The sequence below is a fragment of the Hyalella azteca genome, unplaced genomic scaffold (assembly GCF_000764305.2).
Source record: "Hyalella azteca isolate HAZT.00-mixed unplaced genomic scaffold, Hazt_2.0.2 contig11639, whole genome shotgun sequence".
In the NCBI taxonomy this organism is placed as follows: domain Eukaryota; kingdom Metazoa; phylum Arthropoda; class Malacostraca; order Amphipoda; family Hyalellidae; genus Hyalella; species Hyalella azteca.
Genome location: NW_025941628.1, coordinates 364,315 through 383,302, shown reverse-complemented (window position 1 = coordinate 383,302; position 18,988 = coordinate 364,315). Strand labels below are relative to the sequence as shown.

The following is an 18,988-nucleotide window of genomic DNA, read 5'->3' as shown; positions in this document are numbered from 1 at the left end:
GTTTTCTCTCATAAGAAATGATTTAATTGTTTGGCTGTTTTCTTTGTTTCTAAATTCTTGATAAACTTGCGATTAAAGTAATCGAGCGATCTTAATTCTTATAGGTAAACCATGCATTGATAACATTAGTTTTGTCAAGTTTACTACGTAATGGAACGACTTTGGAATATGAGCAGTCCGGGCATTGATACCAATTGCAGATGAATTTCAAATTTAAGGCTAATAAATGCGAAATTCTTAGAATGAGGAATTTTTTAAATACTACAAAAAGTTGCATGGCATACACGAATTAGAAAATTCGTATAATGCTTGCTTTCAGGAGTGTACAGGAAACGCAGGTATAGTCAACTGAGACAGCCTACGGCCGGTGCGCTGTTTTTGTCGCTCGTCGTACCACGTGAAAATACTGTTGACCCTCCGCCGACCTCAGCGGCTTCTCCCTAATATCTCATCAGCGAGGCGGGTCTGGAGGGCTTCGTTTTGACAAGGCCTCTACTGAGGCAACGAAAAGCAACGATGGTCAGAATATAGGCTGCATCTTCAAAGGTTGCATAGGCAGATATTATTCGTACGAATATCATTCGACTCCTTTCGGATATCATTCGACTCCTTCCAAACTGGTAGCCGAAATAAAAACTCCTAGATGTATGTTTGAAATATGAAATCCTTGTAATAATCAACGAATTAGTATTTCGGAAACACAAATATAATACATACGAATGAAATTACAGCCAAATGGCCACTTTGGATAAGTTAACATCGATCTTGTTTTATGACCGTCAAAAGTGCTAAGATTATATTCACTGTATTTATGGGGAAAGCTTACTCGATAAAAAAAATACTATCACATAATCATCGGTAATACTCGTATATTGAAATTAAAATGAACTAACCGAGTCCGGTTACTCTGGTTTTTAAAAAAAAAAAAAGGTATATGTATGAACAATTATATCGATGAATGAAGTAATTAGAAGCAAAACATAGTAGAACCGCAGAAGCCCACGTGTCCACCGGATGTAAAATTTCGATAAATTATGAATAAAAAGTTCACGGAATTGTATAAAGACGCGACCGACGCGACACCCATGAACGAAAACGCCGCTTATCCAAAATGCTTTTATGAGCAAAAACGCTTCTCGCTTATGCTTATCCCCCAATATTTGACTTCTGCTACACACAAAATTTTCAGGTTGTGGCTCTTAATTTAGTATTTTGGGTGATTTTGAGCTTTTAAGCAATTTAATTCGGATGTCCACTTTTTACAAAGTTGGTGTTCTTCCTGAAACGGATTAATGTAGATCCTGGTTTATTACTGATATATACAAAATCTTTCATAAGAATTGCATTCTATAGAAGAGACAATACAAAGCCATATTTAAAACAAGTCTTCTCGTGAAAGAAAAATAAAAAATCAAAGTCAGAGGATAGTGGAGTAGAGAAGGTTTTGAAGAGGGTCGGACGAGGAGAAGGGCTCGTCGTCCCTCATGTCCCAGCGCTCGTTTATCATGAGAGCAAAGTGTTGGCCTCATCCGGAAGCAGATAAATGAGCCTAAGCGGGATTGTAAGAAGAACAATTTCGATTTTGAGGCATCTGCTGCGACGGCCCAGTGGGAAGCTACAAGCTATTCCTAGTCACGGATAAATATTTTATCAAACTTTTTTAGATATATGCATTTTTTGATGCGGTATTGATTACTACTAATGAGTGAAGAACGTGCAATGCAAAATCGCTGCAAAATAAAATACACCAAAGATGTCCACAAAACACGGTGAGCAAAACAGCAGGAGAAATTAATCTCGTAATGAGATCTGACAAGGAAATATATTCACAAGTCTGACGCAGTTCCAATGGACAGGTTTGTTTAGGAAGGAATCTGAGTTTGAATGTTGAGTCTCTCAGGCTGGTTCCGATGACATCCTTACAGTGATGGATTGCTCTGTTTACCAATAGGCTATTGACAGACCGCCTACCGAGGGATCGTAAGAAGCGGGAGCCTGACAGGTCAACATTCCCTCTTGTGGTGACGTCAGTAAACATATTCATACATCCGTAAATATTCAACATATTCATACATCCGTATAAATAACCCGAGTAAGTCCATCCTAGAAAGACGCGCTTCAAGAAATGTTACTTATTCAGAAATACTGACAGTAAGTCTAATTGACTAACTATGAAAGTGCTGTCAATGTTGAAATAATAAAGATAGATGTTAACATGAATTTCTTCTTCATATCAACTGGATACACCACAAAACCAGCCAGTCAATCGGAGACATAAGTCCCACAAGAAAATTGTGCATCATCCGCGAGGCAAGAACTCAGGCCAGGAAGCAGCGCGTAATCCGCTTGTAGAGAAACATTGAGGTCAGCTTTGGCGCACTAAGCCACCTCCATGACCGACCGGCACCACTACAGAGGCCCTCACACGACTTGGTCGCTTCTAAAAGCAGACCACCAAGAACATTTGCCAGGATTTTCATGCATCGAGAGTTCGTCGAATATAAAAAGGGACAAGCAATAACACTAAGCTCATTGGTCACACGCCAGATCAAAAAACGTAACTTGACGGTTCGATGCCCTGCGTTCAGTGAAGGAGAAGCTAGTTCTGTTCACTCTCCAAGAGATTCAGTAACCAGAAACCCGGTTTTATTATAATAAACGTAGAAACATTTTCAGCTTAATTCTAACGGATCATTTTATTAAGAATAATCCATGGATTATCAAGAATAATTATTCAATTTAATAAGAATAATCCATCAAATGACGAATTCAGAGCAGTTTTAAATGCTTTAAACTTGAGAAATGAACGACGAATGACGAATTCAAAGCCGCTTTAAATGCTTTAAACTTAAGAAATGAATTACTATTATTTGAATTATGTTAAATCAAGTGTAAGTAACTGTACTCTCACAAATTAAAAAAATGCTATCGTACAAAACTCGTGTCTCCAACAGCACCCTTGCGAAATACATCTTCTGCCTAACAGTACATTTATCCTCAAACACTATAAATAACTAGTATTCATAACTAAAATGAAACTATTTTAGTGCGGCTTCTATGGATCTGCTACATAATACAGATTAAGTCATAAAATTAATAAGTAATCCGTTCATTCACTTCAACCCTTGAGTTCTCGTAAAAAAAACTTTCGTGAAAATTACTGCTATGCATGTTCATGGAACGAATGAAGTATAGAATTCTGGTTCGAGGACATGGCCGTGAGAAGTTTAATTATCCATCTTTCAGATTACAAATACATTTACATATAAGATTCATCATCCAGCCAAAAAAATGAATAAAAAACACTTTTTAACATTTTAGGTTGATTCACTAATAAGGAGTAGTTAAATCCATCATCGCGTGGCGGTTGGTATATGGGATCGCGGTCGTGTCAAGCACTCGCACGCGAGCCTCAAACCACCATCGATTCGATGAGTATAGGATGGAAGGTACGAGCTATTTCAACATATTCACATCGTACAGAAAAAAACTGAATACTACAAAAAGTATCAATGTAAATAAAGGAAAAATACTTGGAATTAGTTGGAATTTAGGAAGTAAGTAAAATAATGTCCCAAGCCAGTATAAGCGCGGATCGAGTTCTATGTCATCTCATTTCATCTTGAGCTACCACGAGAAACTTTAAATTTTGTAACTAAATGCAATTGCATAGAACATACAGCCATTCTAGTAACCGAATGAAATAGGGATCTCAACAGCCAAGGCCCGTCGGCGTTGTTGGCATTTTCACTCTTCCAGAACCGCAGGAACTCGGTGGCGGCGGGGTATTTTTTTTAATGCACGCCCGCCATATGTGCCACAACTGCAGACACGACTCGTCTTTTGAAGGCAGCAAAAGTGGCGGTGGAGAAAAGAAAGAGTCTCGCGAGGCTGCAGGAGTGACAAGAGTAGCGAGGCATTAATATTCAATCGCCGTGCAGCGCACTGACGCGACACATCGTTACCGCCTGTCGCAGTAGTGGCCGCAGCTTGTATCTCGACGCGCCCAACATTTCCATGCGGCCCGAATAGTTTTGGGCGCCGCGCAAAGAAACCAAGCATTTCTCTCCCTGTTCAGATGCATCTTCACGCGCTCATATGCAAGCTGTGCACCAGAATCATATGATGCAGATGAGCTGCATTTCCCTCGACAGGACGTCTCTTCCGGCTGTATCGCGTACGTAGGTTTGCATTCAACGCAATATAAATTCAATTATTTTCTTGAATGAGGAATGCCATCACGGTAGTAAGGGAGATTGCGATTAATTTGATTCTCAACCACCACACCTCTATTGTTATCGTTCAAAAAGTCATTAATAAATTGTTCATAATTTCCCGAGTTGCTATGTGTTTCAACAAAAAAATACTTGTCCGACAGGACAAGCGAGTCATTGAATAGTGGCCAGAAAATTAGTTTCAGTAAAATTTCTTGTGATCCAGTTCCCGATGAGACAATAAATAACTGAAAAAATCGGTACAAAGATATTCAATTTGTAATTGAAGGAAAGTAATCCAAGAGAATCCACAGGGAATCAATTTTTTTAGAGAAAAGAAAATAACAGCGAGGTAGGGCCTAGTCTTGCTCGCAAGAATGAAATGCATGCAAATTGAGAGAAGCACTCCATCCTTAGACTAATCTTTGGTGAATAGAATGTCTGAGTACGGAGCGCCTTCTAATCTCGGCACGGGACGACTGAGTAAATTCCTTTTATTCAAGCCCTACGAAAAGACCGAAAGTTTACAGACGTCAGAACGAAGGGAAAGCTGTAAATAATCGCTGAATACAGTTGAATATTCAACAAGGAATTGCCTCAAAATAATAAAACGAATTCATTAATACGGAGGTTCATAGTATTAATAATCTTTCAAGCTGATGTATAAAAGATTGAAAAATCTGTTTTCTTACTTTTGGAGGGCAAACATGAAAAACATGAATTCTCAGTTTGACATGAAGTTGACCAGCCAATCTATTTCAGAAACATTTTAGAATTACTTGAAAACCATCTCACGAATTCTAACGCCTTAGCTGAACTAACATCGGAGAACTTTTAGGGAAAGAAGTTTTGTCTTCCAAGGCGGCCGCCCATAACACATTCGGTCACAATCTTAATCTTGCATCTAAATTAGCTCTTGAAGCCACCAAGGCTCATTATCGCCGGCATTAGCAAGTGATACCACACCAACATCGCCAACTACGCAACAGCCTATCAGGGCCAGCCCTACAATGCTAATAGTTGGCATCAAATGATCCGAAACAATTGTTGAAGCAGCTATCAAAAAATAGATACAAAGGGAACGAATTAAAATGTCAAAATTAAGAGCAAAATTAATCATTGACAGAGACCACATGGGAAAAAATCAGTGAAATAACTTCGTTTGATAGACTCGTAAACTGAAGATTATAAAATTTTGAGGTGGCTGGAAAAGAAAGCAGTTGAGTGTATGAAATTTTTCGCAGAGAAGCGTGACGCACAGTGAAGAAGTCTAGCTAGCCTCTAGAGGCAAATGACAGTCGTTGGTGTCAGATTAGCTGCTGTAATGGACGTTTCAAATGGACCTCGAACGTCGCACGTACGCATCGATTTCGTGAACCCGCCTGACATTGCATGACATTCAAGAGTAGAATTGTCCGTAACTTCCATCAGTGAATGATGTTAAAATAGATTTTACTTTGAACCGAACGTACCGTTTTAAATAAATAGTTTCGTACTGTACGTTTAAAACGAACCGAGACTATGCGAAAACTCTATTTTTCACAAAAAATTGCCTAATATTACATTGAGTATGCAAGAACACTCAAATGAGAAGAAACTATAACTTTAAAGAGGAATAATTTCATTTATTAACTTGATGAATGCCACTCACTATGAACCCTGGAACAGCTTCGATAAGCTGCACACGAGCAAGTTTCTGCGACACGAAGTCTTCACACAAAGTCTTCCATAGTTTCATTTCGTCCAAGTTCGTCGAGTGAAAAAAGAAGTTGAAGCCGACAGTGAGAATGAACAAATTGCAGAGCAAAAGAACAAAAACGCTTTCGTAGATCAAACGAGGTCTGAAAACTCATCTGGCTTAAGTTGAGGAGGTAGCGACGCTGGCGCATCTCATAATTTATGGCCAGAGTTACGATTGGCTCGAGGCAAACGAGGGGATGTCATGGAAACTCCCAAAGAAAGATCCAAAATTTCCACACGGTAGAAATCGTCGAAATTGATTTTCTAACTGAAGAAAGTGATTTGATAATTGATAATCGTTTCATTGTGGTGCATTATGATCTTCGAAAACCCGAACAATATTCGAAGAACGTCAAGACACTTTATCAGAGTGAAAGCTATTCGGAAGCAACGGCCACGGCAATTATAACACATACTTGAACAATGCAAAAACAATACGGATCATTAATTGCACGATTTTAAAACCAGGTTAACATCAAAAAATGTTCATAATTTTCATTTCAATTATTTTAATTAAGGAACAAGTCTCTTTAAGGCACAAGCCTAATTAAACTTCCCCGAAGGTACAAATTAATCTCATAACCAGGAAGAAAAAATTGGTGGCAAAGTGCAAAAACTTCGTTGACTCGATTCGAGTATTGAAGCCAGCTAAGTTGGAAGACTCTTTCAACTTAAGGAAGATGAAGTCGAACAACAATCATAAAAAAGAACGTGAAACTTTACCTTATAAAAAATTCGACTTGGCACTATACTTTATAACAAAAATCTGATTTGCTTTAAAATGCAAGCTTTCGATTTCGAAGCTCTTTCTTCGCATCGACATAGCACAACAAAATTAGTAATGACATTTGTTTTGCACATCGATTAAACTATTTCAATCTTTGGCAACATCACGAATTATAATAGCATCCATTCAAAACTATATAAGAGCCTCTACATTAGACACAACACATTATAATTTATGTATTACATTATAATCTTTATTATAATGTAATACACATCCTGTCAAACTTTTTTATGAAACGCACCCACTTTTGAAAAATATATAATTAATTTCACAAAAATTAAATTTCTTCTTAATTCAAAAATGGTTACATTTCTTGAAGAAAAATTACATTATAAATAAAAAATAACTGAACGTAAAACAAAATTACAGATATCATCAGCAATACTCACTGAGGACGGTGAGGTGACCGGTAGCGCGGATGGCAGCATGACCGTCCGCTGGCCCCACTTGGCACTGGAAGTCTGCGTCGTCTACGAGCGTCGCGTTGTAGATGCGCAGGTGATGCTCCCCCGCTGACGCTTCGCCCACCATCTCATAGCGCTCGTTTGTCGGTATACTTCTATTGAAACCTGTACAATAGGAAATATACCTTCAATGTTTGCTCATTTAGGAATTATTAATAATTATAATACTAATATAAAAACACAGTTAATATATTCATTGATGTTCTAATGAAAACAATTAGATAATTTACCAAAGGTAATCTCAAATGCATCTGCTACACGAAGTTATTGCACGAGAAGCAGTTTAATATGCACAAGACGACATAGACTTTATAGACTTCAGCATTTCCCTTACGTGTAAACGACTCAACCTGAACAGAAGCTCTTTCGCATACATGAATGTTAGCTGATGAGATTGAATTTTATAATTAATTTTTTCAATTTTAACATTTTTGTAGGAATATGAGGCTTATTTTGCAACTCAGGTTGTAAATGAGCTTCTGCCGAAACTACTCAAATTTATGTATCAAAAACCGCGGAGTTTGTGTAAAAAATCACTTCATAAATAAAATGAGCTATAGCACGTAAAATTATAAATGAGCCGTAAATTTGCATTGTTGATGCTCAATGTAGGGTAAGGGAAAATTGGTATTGTACCTTGAAGTAGAGTATTAGGCAATACCATTCGTTGGATAGGTGATGAGTCAACTTTTTTTAAATTAACGTCGTAAAAAATAAAATGTACAAAATATTAAAATGGTATAGTGCATTTGAACTGTGTAGCAAAATAGAGATGAAAATTGTAAAACTATAATACTAACAATTAATATAAGAAGTCTACAGAAACATTAGAAGAGAAGATAAAATTTAATTCTTCATCCTGCCTATTAGTTTTTGCATAAAAGATTTAATGTCAGAGACAACGTAGCATGCAAATATAATAATCAATTCAAAATGCATAATTTTGTAAACTTGGACACCGGCCATACTTTGTTCAGCTGGTACTGGATATACATGGCCACGCGTAGCACATGATACGCTTGGTCAGGTTTTCCCACGGAACGGAAATTTATTGAAGCAAGAATATCGGAATTCTCCCACGCACACCGCAATGCAATGGCGAAAAACGCCCGAGGTGTGAAGGCACGCGCCTGGACGTCGACAATTACAGTATGTAACGTAGGAGCTATTCCATTCATTGCTTGACCGAGGCAAGATTCTGAGCATCAACAACAAACCAAGTTAATAAAATATTCACCACTATCTTGCGTTAGGAATTTTCTCTGTGCAGAACTGTTTCAAAAAGAGCAAATGAGTTTCGTCAGCGTTGAGAACACGTGTATATTGGGCAATACACACAATACAGACATAATACGAGTACAAGTTCGCTAATAAGTAGAGGTTCATTAGAAATAAACAACCTATAAGGTAAAACAACATATGTACTATTCTCTACCAATAGACTAACACGTGCAAACACAAGTGCTTACGTTAAAATGAATTGTGATTCAGATATACCAAATGTTACAGCTAGCGAGAAGGGAAAAGAAACATCAGAATAAAATCCCTTGCAATAAAACTTCTAGTGAAGCCATAACTCTGCGTGCCACGAAGACCAGAAAAAAAGAACAAAACAAACAATCAAGACTTGCGTCGTTCCAACATCCACTCAAATAGATGAAATGTACGCTTCTAAAGAGGCAATAAACTTTTGCAAAGTTTCCGAAGTACCGTGTCCTTTCGACGGGAAAAAATTACAAAACCCAAAGCATTCATAAAATATCCATCTTTAAATATAATTATCAATAGACGGTAGGCTTTAATACAATATTTTTGACGAGAATAGGACCTCAAAATCTACGAACAAACCATGAAAATTACGGAAGGGTATCAGCTACACTCAAAGCGTCACCAAATAAATGTCTGCAGTTCCAACTATAAGGGACACAACGCCTAATAGCAGAAACCAAAGAAACGGAGAGCGAAAGAGAGAGAGACCTGGAACAGGGCTTTTATTTTAAGGCTATTGGTACCTTGGGTGCTTCAGTTTGCTCACACAAAAGGCGCACTCGGCACAATCGAATGCTAATTTCACGCCAGTGCAATAAACGGCCTCCTTCTGCTGGCTCTTCGGAGCGAACTTCCGCTAAAGCATTGAAGCAACTGAGGCGAAATAAAATGTATAAGTTGTTTACGTCTTTTCCCTACTCGGAATGCTATGAACGACTGACACTGGCATGGACCAAAACGCTCTAGAAGTATAATAGTGTTCGGCTAAGTGCATGAGACCGTGTATGAAAGAGTATTAAAAAAATCCTACATTACACTAGAGTAACCGTTGTTAAAATGCAAATAGCTATAATTGAAAACAGTAGCAAAATTAAAATCCATCTTCACATAGCATGATCATCAGGCAAGAATTCGACACTGGTCTTTACACGGGCATGCTGATCGCCTCTGACATACATATTTCAAGAAACTTTTCAAACAAGACACGCTCTCACCAAGAAAATTTTTGATAAGCGATTGAGAACTTGTCGCATAAGGTATTACAATCTCTATATTCTACTAAACAATGAAAAAATCAGTCGTCTCCAATTTTTAAACATCTACAAAAAATTCACAAAACGCTCAATGAAAGCACAGTTCGAATAATATCTCCAAAATGAAAAGTTCGTCTTTCATGAGGCTGTACTTATGGAGAGCAATATTTTGAGAGTTTTTGGGTGTATTGTTGCTCTCGTCAAGAGTCGAGTAATTATGAGAATGAACGCGGTGTTGAGAGCCCTCTTATATTAGCGGATGAAGAGGAACCGAGACACGCATCCGCACCTATCGACTGCGGTTCCCCTGGAAAAAGTCCTCATATTTCCAACTCAAATTCTTAAAAAAATGACAATTTGTTGTCATGAACATTGCAACGTAGAATAAAGGTAAACTGAATTAAACAATAAACAGAGGCAATTTTCAAGGTCAGTTCTGGTTAATTTGTAAGTGGAGTGGGAAGAAACATCCTTCCTGAGGTATTTTTAAATTTGCACATTCGATTGGCTACTTGGTTTCATGAAAAGACCTTGAAGTTTCCATCATTTATAAAGCAAATTATTGAAGCTTATCGCAACCGTTCATTGACAAATAGTACAGGTATCCACAAAGTCGTGATTCATCTATAGTTATGGATACGACGAATAATTATTAACAAGACGACAACAACATCCACAAACAGAAGTTATCAGGGAGTTAGGCCACATGTAAGACCATAAATATGAAGACGCAGATGTTTCAGGGAAAATATATGATCAACTCGTACCTAAAACACACACGACGACGTAATTTCCTTTGCTCAGTAAAAATAAGTATTAATTACTTGATACCCAAGAAATAATGCCCATTCGAAGCTATTTCAAAGCCAGTGAAGATTACCAGTGCAAAGTGCTCTGCAGGTTCTTGCATTCCAAGTATGTTCAATTTGTTCCTGAGCACACAGAGGAACGTTTTCACGAGTGATGAGAATTTCATGCAATCATGCCAACAATTGCAATAATCCGGAACTTTGAACGGTCTCGATGGAGTCATAAAGCACGCATCGCATCACAAAGCGCTTCTGAAATATGGGTCATCAATTTTCAATAGCGCATCGCAAACCCGAATCCATCAACACCTTGGCTCAAGTAGCAACTTCGCCGCTCCTAAACTGGAAGCATTGGAAACCAGCGAAAAATTGACATAAAAATTACTAAAAGGAGCACGACAATAAAGCATAAGGAGTAAAAACAAACCCATGGAAGTACGTCAATGACGGGAGCTAACACAACGATTTTTTGTAGTGGTTTTGCCCGTGTTTTTGAACCCATAAATTCAAAAAACCTCTTCAAGGCAAAAAATATTAATGTATAACACTACTTGGATATAAATTATCAGGTAACATATATTTTAATCGATAATTAATGAGAAGATACTCAGTAGCGCACAACAGTAAGAACACGGAAAAACTTTAATTAATTAATCTTTTATGGAACTTTAACCCGTGAGCTCAAAGTTAGAATAGAAATGGAAACTTCGAGGTCGAGGCCGGGCCGTCACTCTGAATAACCAGTAACCATCCATCCAGTCCAACAGAAGAATTCAAACCTAACAAATAAATTAGAATTTGCATTAATAACAATTACTTGTAGATTGCTGCGTGACTTCAGAACCAACGCAAACATTAAACTTTGACAACTAAGAAACAGAGATAGAATACGAGACTTAATGATTAGTAAATTCGAAAATCGACAAAATGTATTTAAATAAACGAGGCTTAGAAATAAAATTTACTTTAATAAGGTAGAAAAATAGTGATGACTTTGAATTCCAGTTTAACACAGAATTAAAACTCGTTAAAATTTTCGACGCAGTACGTTGACCCGTCGGGCTGAATTAATATGCATGCACTTCAAAACAAATGAATAATGAGGGAGCAATTGGAGCAGAGCAGAGCAACGCCGGTCATCAGCCCGTCATTAATCTCCGACCAGAGAAAGAAAAACTGCGCCACTTGTTGCGAGCAGAGTTGGCGGCTTCTTTCCTGAATAGCAATGGCATTATGCAAAATAAACGGAGAAGCGATTAAATTTCCAGTAACAATGAGCGTAAATACTTCTTTTTCGTAACATGATGCGGTAATTTTCAAGTGGGAACTCAGAATCTGGCTCAACGCTAGAAGTTGGTAATTCTTTGTTGCTGACGTGATGAACACTAAGATGCTGATGAATTGGACTGAAGATATAAAAATTAGTTCACGTAAACCCAAAAACGAAGAGAAGCAAGTCTAAATAACTGCACTGCACAGTAACGTCAAGGTACGTTCTGCTGTAAAAAAACTGTGCTAGCTTCTCAGTCATATCCAAATTAATTTATGGCAATTTTAATTAGAGGTAAATAATAGTTATATTACAATATATAATAATCACCGAAATGATATCATTCGGCTCAAGAAATGACAACAAGAAGAATGATCGCGTTTGAAGCTTAAATTGCAGAAATAAATATTAATTTTTGCACATTTGAACGCATTAATGACTGGCTAGCAACGAGCGGTCGCGTTCGAACCTCTGCTGTTTGGAGCCAACACATTGGCATTACGCTTGAATTTGAGAGGAATGTCGCGACCAGCGACGGATCTGCGCAAGCACCAGCCTCCAAACTGCGTTGCATTTGCAGAACAGATCGCTTTCAAAGCTACACTGCATTCACAAAACGTCCTTGCGTCGCACGCCCAACTATTGAGTGGAACACATCAAAGGACGTCACTCGTGCCAGACGCACCGAGGCCCAGAATGTAATCGGTGTTCAACACAAGGGCATGCAAGACCTCGTTTCTCCGTGTCACTGCTCCAACCAATGAGATAAAGGCATGGATATAAACGGGGTTCTTTTCATAGCAAACAACCATTTCAATGCATACGCAAACAAGATGGAAGATAGTTCGAAATTTTTTTAAATTAAGCAGCAGGAAGCAGCTTCATTAGCACTCTTTGTTGTGCAACAAATATCACTGGTGGAACTGAAGACATCGGCTGAAACAATAAATGCAAATACATTGTACACTTGGTGGCATTATAGAAAACCAGATAAATCTTCAGCTTACCTTGAAAACAAAGACAAAGATTTTTTTGGTGCAAAGGCAACCAACCATGGCGCGCAAATAAGCATTTCAATTAAACATGAGAAATAAAAATAAATGAAGAGGCATATCAATACATAAATTAAAAAAATCTTCAAATTTAAAAACATCAAAATACAAAATTATTAATCGAAATAACTCTAAATTTGCACAGTTCGAATAATCCATCTGCTAGTTACAATAATACTTGGAACCTGTCTACAGAAACATGTAGTGCTGATTCATGGCGTACAGGCTACCCAAGCGGTGCGATAAACTTCTTTTAAACCTAAAAAAGACAATATCTAGTGTCCAATCTACCCTTATACAAATGTTTGTGCACACGAAGAGTGAACCTAAGGACCTCATGCAACCGTACAAGTGGACGATCCACTCCGTTCTTGAGCGAGAGAAAATGGGGCGGGCGTCGGGGCGCCAAAGCTCTCGAGATCACGTGTCTGGACGTAATGAGCCCACTTGATGTGTGCAGCTCACGACTCCAAATTATTGTGTCTCAGATCCTCGATATTTTTAGCGACCTTTATTGCAGAAACTCAAATTAGAAACAGAACGTGGATTTCAAGAGGCTCACTGACGCGTCTCACAGCACAAAATAAATGGCGCCTAACAAGGTATAAAAATACTATCCAAATAATGTAAAATTTAATAGAGTCTTTAAAATCGATCATAAAACGAAGCATGGCAGAGAAAAACTATCAGAGATCTTAGAGAAGTATCCTATCAGTACAACAGCGGAATATTACTATCAAATTTTAAACAAAAAAAAACAGGTACAAAAGAATAGCGAAAAAATTTGTTTTACATAAAAGGTTATCGTTTTTGCTGTGACCAGTATCATAAAAAACAATGCAAACGCCATAATAATTACGATTTCACATGAGCATAATAAAATAGAACTAAGCGTATGCTTTGTAAGCTCATATAGCGGCACACTTTTTCTCATGACCATTTCAAGAGAAGAAAATATGGTTGCGCTCAGGCATGGAATATCAGCCCAGAACAACAAATATTATAAGCTACACAGGCTCCCCCCAATGAGAGAAGCGATAGAGGGCAGAAAGCCGCCTTATATTTCCGCCAGTTCGCCCGATCTTGAAATTGCTAAGGAAACCAGTCCCATAACCTCTTTAATATTTCGTCTTGCAGGACGACAACGGCTTTAATGCCTGCACAACGCAGCTGGAAAATAGGAGATCCAGAGATCCAGTCAAGGGAAAAGACTGCAGCTTCGAATTATACAGCGAAATAGCTACCAAAATTCTTCAACCTTGATAAAAAAACAGGGACAATTAATAACAAAATTTTCAAACATAAGGCGCTGCGAGCAATGACATTTGAGGACTATTGTTCAAGAGATTCGAATTCGAGAAAATTCGTCAGTGACGAGTAAGTCAAGATGAGTCAACGTTGATATAATAAACAACAAAAAAACTAATTTAAGCGTATTGTAAATCTCTTTATTAACACAGATATAACACAGTAAAAAATTACTCTTTGAACACGTTCGTAAAAATGGAAACCTGCGAGCGGTTTCAAACGTAAAACAACTTCCATTGTACAGAGATTGTTGCTTGCTTCGGGAGGGGCCAGCAAAAACCTTTGATCTAAAGCTCTTTTCAGTCCAAGCAGATTGTCTATTATACGAGTAAAGCAAGTTACAAAACTGCAAAAGGTTTAAGATTGTATACTTGATCTTCGTCCGAGAGTTTTGGCACCCAGCCTTCTATAACGATATTCATTCTCTCGTCAAGAGTTTACAGCGCAACTTCTCTCGCAAAATTCTAGCGCGTTTCCTTTGTAGTAAATGGAAGGCGGAAAGCTCGACAACTTTGCGTCGAACATTCTTGAGAGCGAGTTAATTTGTTGCCTTGTCTCGTTAATTTTAGCTTGAATGAGTAACACTGAGCGTAATAATTAAACTGGAGAAGATGAGAAACTTCTTACGTAAGAATTAGATACCTTGTTAGTGTGAGGAGGTCAACAAATCAACTACAATAATGAGGATTAGGTCAGAGTATACCTATACTTATAAGTTCCTTGGAATGAGCACTGCAATTTTCATCAGATCTTACAATACGAAATTCCAATTCTTGTGGAAAATTACTCCAATAAAATAATCAATCTTGAAGTAAATCGATTCCAGTAAGTCCCATGAATGCGATCAAACCGAAACTAATTCATAGTAATAATGCACATTTCGAACGAAATAGCCAGCAGGACTATTTTCATCTGACGAGATTACCTTTGTTTACAACGATTGGACTCCAATTTACAGTTCCATGGAAGTAAGAAAAGACCAAATTTCAAAAGTTATACCTCATTCTTGTCGATATTGATATCTCCGATTGCGATCGACAACAACAACACGGCCTGTTAGTTGATGAGAATTACCTTTCAGACGCTATAAAGGAAAAAGACGCGACGCTCACTATAGCTGTCCCTGGCAATTCTCGATGTCTCTTATGTTAACAGGGATAAGTACGTTGCGAAGAATTTATTCCGTAGTGTTTTATTCTCAGTAGCGCGACAATGCATAACATATTTACGGTCTCCGGGGCTTTCTCAGTAACGCTATCGAATGTATATTTTCGGGGACTATCTATTGACCTAGTCGAAGAGAATTTACATAAAAATGCGTTTCAAGCGACAGTTCCCGTCGGCGTCGGAAGAAGTTGAACGCGTACACTACAAAGACTCGATCAGAGGAAACTTTCAATAGGTTTCGTGTCACAGGCTGCATTTTTCCCCCTCTGGCCTCAACACGTGAAACTGAGACATTTAAAATTTTTATCATTCACGATATTATTAGAACACAATTACTATTATAAAAATTTAGAAAATTATTATAATATCAATATTGAAATTCATCATTCCAGTGTTGAAATATTGAAATTTGTCATTTTCGCAATAGCCGTGGCATAGATGATGCATCGTCTCATCGGGTAAAAGAAATTCGTATACTTTCTTACCCACAGCTGGAGCAGAGAACAGACTTAACATTCTTTTGCTGCCCAAACTGAGTCAGCATGACACATACAACAGCATTAGGGGCTATTTGGACCAATTCTCAAATCTCTCTTCGAGTGTAGTATCATCACCAGTTAAAATGGAACTTTCAAAGGCAGCACATGACATTTGTGCGATGATCTTATAAGTCCCCAAGTTTTGCTCGCATTGGCAAATTAAGCACGGTTCGGGAATTTTCGATGCATAACTTCAGAAGACCTTTAAATCGGTACATTCTTCCGATTAAAATACGGAAAATTAACTTGGTTGGAATGTTTTACTATGAATTACACCAGAACACATAAATTCATTTACAATCTATTCGTCCACATATATTCGAATATTTATTCCAATAATAAAAATTAAGATATTTACAACCGATCCCCACAATCTGGGACCAAAATCTGGAGATTCTACTCTTTGCTTAACGATCGAGGTCTGTCGTTGACAGGAAGCCATGGCACGACTGCAATTTCAACTGGAAGACGCGCGTCCATTGAGCTTGGAATGAATCTCTACAACTAACAGACGCGCTTACAGGCTCAGACCTGCCAGTCATATTAACTGAGAACCCAGAGCGTAGCCAACCCAACCATGCAACACGTTCATACACATCGACGACAAAAATATTTGCATGAGAACGACAGTTTTTATTCGAGTAGCAGGCTGAGAAAAAGGAGCAATCACGCAGAGGAAGATTTTCGGAAGGATTGGATTCTTTTCATAAAGCGCGACACAAAGCAATGTGACAATCAAGAAGACTTGATATATTTGAAGAGATATATATTCTAGAAGATGACCGTCATCTTCACTTTGCACTCGTGCACACCAAAAGAAAATTCTGCCTTTTGCACATAGTTGATAATGACTGAGGACTCACAACGCAAAATTCAATTATTTGCTAACTAAACTAACGGAATAAAACTTAAAATGGTAAACAGATTCGACGGACTACGTCCATCTAATTCATTTATTACCAATCATGAACTATTAAATGATGCTCTTTAACTAAACCAGATTTAAGCTCATCACTAAATACTAAAATATTACCATACTTCATTGTCTACATGTAAACTGACTGCGAAACACGCGAGAATTCCCGACATAATACAACTATTTGAAAGTTAATTCTGCGAATATACATATATAATACTAAGTTCATTTCACACATATCAACTGTCTCAACATAGAAACACTGCTAGCGCGCCTCTATCACAATTCAATATATAACGGCCATAATGCAAAAAATTGCAGGACTACTAAACGCTCGTTGCGGCAGCAGAGGTGTGCTGCAGCCATGGCCGCATTAAGGGTAATCGTTGTTTACGAGCATTATTTTGCTAAGGTTTCTCTAGCAAGGCAATCTCCAACTTGGATGACTCAATTGGGAGCCTCACCAAGGTTAAAAACAATTCAGCGTGGTTATGGTCAGCCACGTGCACACTTGAACATTCATGCACAACTGCACATGTCTGCATTGGGTTACGAACAGTCGGCAAGATTTCGCGCTTGCAGTTTATTCTTCTTCACAGCGAAAATTATTTTCAACGTCGCAGTTTTAATCTAATGTGGTTGCACTGAAATGTATCAAGTCGGCCTAGTCGTCAGAAAGTGTTCACATGCATGCTTCATTCATGAACATTCTATACAAAGGTAATACAACAGAACTCTGACATTTGCACGTATATAAGCGTGTGTACACAGCTACATTCACGCAGCCTGTCGTGTGGTAACATGGATTATTCGTAAAGTTCTCTGAAACTTTGGCGGAAAGTTGTCAAGAATGCAGCGGCTATATGCCAATTTCAGCATCGCTCCCAGCATCAAGTTTGAATAACATTGTTTAGAGTTCATGCCACAGCCACTGGGTGCAACATGACATTTACACAAAACCACCATGAAGCACATGGAATATCAGCTTTATTGCCAGGATTTCCCAAAATGCATTTCAACATTAAAATTTTTTCAATACGTTCGAAAAAAAAAACAATAAATTTGAGAAAAAAAGTGTCAACACTTTAACTAGACCTCATTATTATAGACCTCACGGAAAGGGTTATCACAACTACAAAAATTCATGCAAACCGCAAACCTAAACGCTTCTGTCGTTGATTCCTGGTTCTAAACACTTGAAACCAGCTGCAAAATTTCCAAGAGTGATATGAGTATCAAGCAACAGAGTAGCAGGTTCATGACGTTTATAATGAAGTAACCTGCCCCCTGCCCGTCATTGATCCACATCACAGTTACAGCAAATCAGAATAGTAGCGACAAACACGCTGGAGCTGGCAGTGTCGTATTGTTTCATACAGCCGGATTGAGATCAAACAAAAAATATTGGTATCAAACTACGCGGTCGGTGAATGCAGGCAGGAGAAAAAAATTGTTCCAAATCTGAAAAAATTGGCTCAAATTGCAGCACTGACGCGACCCAACCGAGAATTAAATTTGTATCATTTGTGAGAAAAATATATAAAAAAAGACATTCAAGACAGACCGCACATGCAATCTATTTCTATGGGAAGATGGAATTCCAATCACTGGCTAATAAACTTGATGATTTGAAGTCTGCAATTTCATTATTCACGATTATTTCCATTCCTTTTATGCCTCCTCATGTACACCCGTCATTCATCTTCATCTCAAAAAATGATCAAAACGTTAGAGATTTACAGAAGCACTCACACTGAGCAAAGCAACAGCAGGTGTAGCTTTCATCCAGCCATCGATCAAGTGAATAACCCGGATAGCAGTTTTGTGGGGGTTTGGCGAAGCGCTTCCTAAAATACGCAACAATGGCCAGGCATTGCCGATACGTTGCCATCCATCACATGGAGCACAAAACTCGTTGTTTAGAGTGGTTGGCGGCAGTGATACGCGACAGCGTGATGTACGCGCGCCCAATTTTCACGTGACGCAGAACAAGTCATATGACACCCTCTACGTAGCTTGAGAACAATCAAGCCGGCAATCTCATCTCAACATCACATGCAGATGTGAGTAGCAGCCACACGCAGTCAATACACCGGCCAATCAAGCCTCAAGTTTGTATAAATGTGCTTAGCTTTCATTCACGATGTAACGCGCGAGAAAGGCTAGTGTTTGCGTTTCAAAACCTTCAAAACAACAAGGA

At 38.2% G+C, this 18,988-nt stretch overlaps 1 protein-coding gene across 3 annotated transcripts in view; it reads right to left on the bottom strand.

Annotated features, from left to right (window-relative positions):
- Nucleotides 1–18,988, bottom strand: part of LOC108679880 (nephrin) — a 152,761-nt gene that overhangs the window by 74,896 nt on the left and 58,877 nt on the right. For all 3 annotated transcript variants that reach the window (XM_018168615.2, XM_018168617.2, XM_018168618.2), the window contains exon 3: nt 7,131–7,310. In XM_018168615.2, coding sequence (XP_018024104.1) covers nt 7,131–7,310 — 180 coding nt within the window. The remainder of the gene's footprint in view (nt 1–7,130; nt 7,311–18,988) is intronic.